Source organism: Rhagoletis zephyria, unplaced genomic scaffold (genome assembly GCF_001687245.7).
Source record: "Rhagoletis zephyria isolate East Lansing unplaced genomic scaffold, Rhagoletis_zephyria_1.1 Rzeph_scaffold_01459, whole genome shotgun sequence".
NCBI lineage: Eukaryota > Metazoa > Arthropoda > Insecta > Diptera > Tephritidae > Rhagoletis > Rhagoletis zephyria.
The window spans coordinates 119,257-125,911 of record NW_016158543.1 but is presented as its reverse complement, the minus strand read 5'-3'; the positions used below and the strand labels follow the sequence as shown (position 1 = coordinate 125,911).

Sequence of the window (6,655 nt, the reverse complement as noted above, 5' to 3'; positions counted from 1 at the left end):
CGGTACGTGTGTATGTACATATGTATCTGCTGTTATCTAAAATGCGTTTAATTAATTCAAGTTTGCCACAAGCTGTTTATATAAACCAATTTAATTGCAAATAATTAAATACGTCTTTAATCTCCAGCGTCCATAAAATTTCTAATATCGCAAATAATTGCAAAAATTATCCAACACACCCCGCCAAATAATACACACACACACACCACAATTTCAAACATTTAATCCACTTTCGATTGCAGTTGCTATTCGCCGACACATCACAAAGTATCGCTGCGTCTTGTCGGGTGCTCACTACTGTCCAGCCGCCAACATCCAGTCGTTAATCCACCCATACATACATACACATACGCGCTTAGTATTGCACATACCCACTTGCCTTGTTGAGTAGCTCTACGTGTTGCGGCATTATGGAGTACAAATTGATTACTGAAGACCGTTACGACGATGTCATTCGACATTTATGTGATAATTTCTTTGCCGATGAGCCACTTAACAAGGCGGCTGGTTTGTGTCGCCGTGGTGAGGGTCATCGCGAGTTGGAACAACTTTGCTACGAGACACTTAAGGATAATTTGAGTTTAATGGCTGTGAGCGAGAATAACGATGTGAGTAAATATTGAGAGATATCACGTACATATGTATGTATTAAAAAAGTAAAAAATTAAAACGTAACGCTCTCCTTTAGATTGCCGGTGTCCTCCTTAATGGCGTCGCCTGTCCGCATGATATTATGCAATTTCAGGAGCGTATTGAACTGAGTGATGACGAGCGCTTTAAAAAAATATTCCGCCTCTTGAACGAACATAATTTGCGTGCCAATATTTTTGGACAATTCAATGTAGGACGTGCTTTTGAGGTGCGTATGCTTTCTGTGGATGGCCGCTTTCGTGGACAGGGAATTGCCAAAGAACTGGTGCGACGGAGCGAGCAAATAGCACGAGATTTTGAGTTTAAGGTGAGTGGAAAGGCTAACGCTAACTAAGAAGAAAGGTAAGAAAATAAATAAACAGTAGTTGTTCTTTCAGCCATAAAAAAGTCTCGAAATTCGCTAGCTAATACGGACTTCTCAAGATTTGTATGAAAATATTAGGGCAACTCACGATTTGTAACGTATTAGGTGTCAAGCTGCTACGTAGCAATCTAGCTTGCGTTTTGTTGTTGGGAATGCAACGAAATGCAACTCTTTAATGCTACAAATCGAGAACTCCTCTATTGTATAAAAATTAAAATCGAAACACTGGAGGGCTTAGAACCCCCAAAAAATATTTCTTAAAAATTTGTAATGTAAAAAAAGGTTCGTTAATTTTTTTTTACAGTTTAAGCGATCGGGATGTGCAGTGGGATTCTACATAATTTTATGTAATCTTAAGTAAATGTTTACAATTCAACTTGAAACCATAAAAAATGTTTTCTGGTAACATACTAAAATAAAATAAATAAAACAAAATTTATCCGTTTCTAAAAATGATATCAGTTTTAAATCAACAATCAATATAATTTTAAATTTTGTCACAGATAAAATGTTTTATAATATTAATTTCTTTCGTTCCTCCTTGTTCCAGCTCATGAAAGCCGATGCAACGGGTATATTTTCTCAAAAAATCTTGCAATCAAACGGCTTTAAAGTTCTATGCGAACTATATTATGACAAATACACAGATGAATTCGGTAAGCCATTGCTGCTGGTTGAAGCACCGCATATTAAGTTACAGTTACTATACAAATTTTTGGATTAGAGAAAATAGTAACGCAGTGTAGTAAAAAAAAAAAAAAACAATTTTACAATTATACATAGCCACATAAAAACCATTAAATATAAACTAAGAAAGAACACGATAAGAAAAATAGATTTTTTAGAAGTAGTTCGAGCTAAAAAAAAAAAAAAATAGTTCAGTATTTTTTTAACTACTGTATGCCAACGAATAGATAAGAGCTGATGGCCAATTTCCATTAGGCAATAAACGCCACAAAGGTTAATCACAAACTTGGGAATTTTCTCAAGTAGCTTTTTAAATTTTCAAACATATTTTTTATATAAATAAATCTTAAAAGCTACTTGAGAAAACGACCCTAAGTATGTTTACTAGAGCTCGGGCAATTCGGTTAATCGATTAACCGAATTATTCGAATCTGACTGAAGTCGACTACTGTTAATCGGTTAGCAATATTCGAGTAGTCGAAAGCTGTCGACTATTCGGATAACCGTTCACTTTAGATTATTCGGCTAACCGTTCATTTTCGGTTAATCGAATATTTTAAGTTCGAGTTTTTTTTTGCATTTACAGATACATATACATATATGAAAAGTCTTGTTACATTCGTAGTACATATATAAGATGGCATGTGCAAAATTAAGGCAAACTTTTTTTGCAAGAATGTGCGCTAATTATTGAAATGTTATTGCGAAATATTTTAGAGACAATGGCTAAAGCAATACCTACCTCTCATTTTNGCAACTATTCGAATAATCGAAGGCGGGCGACTATTCGAATACCATTAACCGAATAATAAGCATGCGAACGGTTACGAATCGAATAATAGGTTAACCGATTAGTCGAATAGTCGGATAATTTTACGAGCCCTAATGTTTACACATGTCATTTATAAAATGGCGGAAATTTTTGTTGAATTTTTTTAATTTCAATGCCTGAGGAAAAGCGGCATAAGTGCGAAATAAAACATAGCAACTGTCTTATTTTACATATACACAGCAATAAACAAATAAATAATATACAATATGGCAAATAGGAAAATATGCAAACAAATTTATCAAAATTTCTTAACTTTTTTCTAAGAATTTTTGTTACAAACAAAAATATAACTTTGGACGATTTCTTGCATTTCGATTTTGTATTTAAACTTTTCAGCCCCGTTGGCTCAAATGTTGCTAATTTATTTATAGAACATAAAAAATTTGTTAATAAAACACCACAATATACATTAAAATATACATAAATCATTTATTACGTATTTAGCCCAAAAGCAAAGCGTGTACACTGTTATTACATAAATATATGTACTTATATAGATTTATGCGACAAATACAAACATTTTTTTACATTTGTAATGCAATTAAGTCATTAACATTAGCTAAATGTTACAATAAAAATTTCTTAATCGCGACAATAAATAATTTTATATGCGCGTCGTTTACAATTTTCTATTTGGAGAGTATGAAAATGCAATTTAATCAAACAAATATAAATACGCATTATTAGCCGCGTTCCAGATGCAGTCAGTTCGAAAACACCCTATCTCAAAAAATTTATTATGAACGCCCTATTTCAAAATTTTACTGAAAAACACCCTATCTCTGAATTTTACTTTAAAACACCCTATCTCACTTGAAAATATATTGAAAATGTGCTGAGATAGGGCTTTTTGAACCGAATTCTTAAATAATGCGTCCTTCAACCTAATTCTGAAATAGGGCGCTCTTGAAAAGTTTTTTGAGATAAGGCGTTTTCGAACTGACTGCCAAGATAGGTCGATCTTCCACTCAGCAATCGATATATAGTAGTTGTATATGTATGTATGCATAAGTGCATACTGTAGGAAGGAGTAAAATATAAGTGCATGAGATTTCGTACAAATGCGTAGGTATAATTCTGTGCAGCGTGCAGACTGCATAAATACCAGTAAATACTAAAAAATTAAAGGATGAATAAAGTAAAGAAGTAGTATACCGCTCCGCAGTCTTTAAAGTAACTGGCAATAAACAATTTACATACTTTTCTCATAACTATGTATATGTATGTATGTATGTATATAAAATAACGTACAATATATTAAAGCTATAAATAGAATGTTTGTTTNAGTAACTGGCAATAAACAATTTACATACTTTTCTCATAACTATGTATATGTATGTATGTATGTATATAAAATAACGTACAATATATTAAAGCTATAAATAGAATGTTTGTTTATAATAAAATAAAATTAAAACGAAACATCCACTGTTTTATCTTATTTGAAGAATTAAAGCAGGGAATACATTTCGCATATTTTTCGTGCACTCCGTAGTACACTTTCTATAGTATAACTTTAACATTTCTTAGTGCCACTGGACGTTGCTTCCTCAGAATGCCCTTACATTTTACAAAGATAGCAAATGCATTTGGGCATCATGTCTTTATTTACTCTTAATCTGTTTTGATTTTGTTTAATACAAAATCAACATAAGTTCTTTTTTTATCCGCGTGCTCTATTATATATTAATACAGCTCTCTCTCTCTCCTCATATTTTTGTACCTAAAACATACCTACAAATTGTGTTTTGAGCTAATACTCACTTTTTGCACTTATTTTTATCACAATGCTTTCTTCGCCTTGAAAATGCAGTGCGAATTACCTGTATATTTGCAGGCGGGGTTAGGTTTGAGAAGGCCCCCTAATACTCGAGCATGAGGTTTCATGAATTNTCTTCGCCTTGAAAATGCAGTGCGAATTACCTGTATATTTGCAGGCGGGGGTAGGTTTGAGAAGGCCCCCTAATACTCGAGCATGAGGTTTCATGAATAATTGTTTTGGTATACATATTCTTTAGTTAAGTTAACAAAAGCTATCTAACCTTCGCTCACCTTCGAAATTTCGATTATAAGTGTAAATAACTGTTTTAACAAAAAGCGGTGTTCTTCCTAAAGCATTTAATAACTACATATACGGTCTATAGGTAACGTAAACAAATTTCAATGTTTTCCTTATTTGTCTCTAATTACGGAAGATCAATATCACATCCTCATCAGTGCCATATGCTTTACGTGCCGAATCCATAGCGTCTGTCGTGCAGCGACAAACATCTAAAATTCATATACATATGTACAAAGCGAATTGATTACTATATACATATGTGTGATTTGCTATTTTAATAAAAACTTACGTTCATCATGCACTTCCGGATTGTGATAGTAAACCATTTGAGATTTTAAATCATACCCACAAAGCACAACGTAATGTCCAGCATAACTTTGGGGGGTGCGTGTATTGTCAACGATACAAGAGAGTTGGAAACAACTTCAAATAGTGGAAAGTGAAATGATGACAATAAAAGCATCTCATAACAACCATGCAAAATTAATATACGATTAATACCAAATATTTGGCAACAGAAAATGCAACCAGTAATTTGTTCACCGAGTTCCCAGGAACTCCCTCTGACAATCTTACCTAACTACAGTAACTTACATCTTACCCGAATTTCTCAAGCACATTCTTTTTACAAACTTCGCATGTGAGCAACGATGCATTGGTCAATAATATCACAGGACCTCGTCTCCCCAAATGCTGTAGTAGTTCTTCCATTTCTACGGTACGCTGCTCGACACGCAGCCCATGTAGACGTGCGTCCTTGAACTTGCGGGTCACACGTTTTTCGTCCTTATCAATAATGTTTGTGTAATAACTGTGTTCACTGTAGCTTGGATCGATACCCAGCGTTTTGGTGTAGTATTCGTGACGAACTTGGAAGCGTTGCAGCAGGTAACACAAATCGATTGTCCAAGTGCTGGAACCGAAACCTTCCTCCGCACATATTTTGTTAAAGTCGTGTAGCAGTGTTTCACGTTGCGCTGTCGATAGGATCATTATAATGCAAGAAATACCACAATCCCAGTTAAAGCGTTGTTGGTAGTGCGTGAGATTGTAGTGCTTTTGATCTGGAATAGCTGGAAATCGTTTTTAAGTACACACATATCAATCAAATATTTACAAAAGCTTCAAGTCACACTACATACCCTCCATATCGCTAAAATAAGATTTTGAAAAGTAGTTCCGAAAATAAATTATTCCAAAAATTACTCCAGCACTCTATGACGCGTGTGAATTTTATAATCCGCTGCTTATCGCTGTTATTTATTGAAACCGTTAGAACTGGCAACCCTACTCTTTGACAGCCAAAACAGCTGATCACTTGTATTGTGTAAAAAGAGTGGATACCTGCCGGGTGGTAATTTTATAATTTATATAAAAATATGCAGAAAAAACGTGTTGGTGTGAATAATATTTTGGATAAATTGCACCGTGGCGTAGTCTACACCTGCATGGGTGTCACACTTTATGGTACATTCTTGCTAGGAATGCGCGTATATAGATACCTGACTGTTGTGCGTCCGCAGCGTCAAGTGGAGCAGCTGAAAAAGATTGATGAAGAGCAACTTGATAATGCAAAAACCATAAGTTCATAGATTTTGTTATGTCGAATAAGTGTGTAAAATGCTAATAGTAAGCCTTTTTAAATTGTGAAATGTCTATTTTGTGTCTTTTATTTAATATTTTTGAGGCCCGATTTCTAGAGATGGTGGATATGGACGATTAGTACTCGGACAACTGATGAACCGGTTACTAGTCAAACGTACATACATATGTTATAATCGTGTTACAGGCTTTACACAATTAAATTTTAAGTACTGAGTTAAGCGAAGCGCACATTGGCGCGATTCTGTCGTTGCGAACCCGCAAGCCCAAAAATTACAACAATGCTACCCATACATTTTAATGCGCTAGCGCACACTTGCACGATTCCGTCGCTGCGAATTTTTCGAACATTCAATGTTCCTCTCTATTGACGCGTTCGAAACGCGGCTTGCAGCGTTTTGAAGGCGTCAAAGAAGAAGAAGAAAGGTGTCACAGCAATAAAGGCAAAGAAAAAAAA

At 34.6% G+C, this 6,655-nt stretch overlaps 3 protein-coding genes across 4 annotated transcripts; 2 read left to right on the top strand and 1 right to left on the bottom strand.

Moving 5' to 3' along the window:
• The first annotated feature begins 6 nt into the window (after positions 1-6).
• Positions 7-2,338, top strand: AANATL7 (Arylalkylamine N-acetyltransferase-like 7). Its single transcript, XM_017617665.1, has 3 exons — positions 7-608; positions 689-958; positions 1,566-2,338. The coding sequence occupies exons 1-3, from the start codon at positions 411-413 to the stop codon at positions 1,737-1,739; spliced, it is 642 nt and encodes a 213-aa protein (XP_017473154.1). The 5' UTR covers positions 7-410; the 3' UTR covers positions 1,740-2,338.
• A 1,606-nt stretch (positions 2,339-3,944) lies between these two features.
• On the bottom strand, positions 3,945-5,855 carry LOC108364096 (protein GUCD1). 2 transcript variants are annotated; one of them, XM_017617662.1, is made up of 5 exons: positions 5,739-5,855; positions 5,198-5,669; positions 4,886-4,971; positions 4,458-4,805; positions 3,945-4,357 (listed from the first exon to the last, which is right to left on the bottom strand). In XM_017617662.1, exons 1-4 carry the CDS (start codon positions 5,743-5,745, stop codon positions 4,717-4,719), a joined length of 654 nt encoding a protein of 217 aa, XP_017473151.1. In that variant the 5' UTR covers positions 5,746-5,855; the 3' UTR covers positions 3,945-4,357; positions 4,458-4,716. The 2 variants fall into 2 exon arrangements, with proteins under 2 accessions (XP_017473151.1, XP_017473150.1); XM_017617661.1 differs by having other exon boundaries at positions 4,886-5,019; positions 5,739-5,852.
• A 47-nt stretch (positions 5,856-5,902) lies between these two features.
• LOC108364097 (uncharacterized) lies at positions 5,903-6,254 on the top strand. The gene has a single exon (XM_017617663.1). It carries the CDS (start codon positions 5,976-5,978, stop codon positions 6,186-6,188), a length of 213 nt encoding a protein of 70 aa, XP_017473152.1. The 5' UTR covers positions 5,903-5,975; the 3' UTR covers positions 6,189-6,254.
• Positions 6,255-6,655: the final 401 nt, after the last annotated feature.

Coding starts and splice junctions, on each gene's coding strand:
- AANATL7 (XM_017617665.1), top strand. CDS start 411: ATGGAGTACAAATTGATTACTGAAGACCGTTACGACGATGTCATTCGA. Junction 609..688: donor CTGTGAGCGAGAATAACGAT/GTGAGTAAATAT, acceptor GCTCTCCTTTAG/ATTGCCGGTGTCCTCCTTAA. Junction 959..1,565: donor CACGAGATTTTGAGTTTAAG/GTGAGTGGAAAG, acceptor TCCTTGTTCCAG/CTCATGAAAGCCGATGCAAC.
- LOC108364096 (XM_017617661.1), bottom strand. Junction 5,020..5,197: donor AATGTGCTTGAGAAATTCGG/GTAAGATGTAAG, acceptor CACTATTTGAAG/TTGTTTCCAACTCTCTTGTA. Junction 4,806..4,885: donor TCCGGAAGTGCATGATGAAC/GTAAGTTTTTAT, acceptor TATGAATTTTAG/ATGTTTGTCGCTGCACGACA.
- LOC108364097 (XM_017617663.1), top strand. CDS start 5,976: ATGCAGAAAAAACGTGTTGGTGTGAATAATATTTTGGATAAATTGCAC.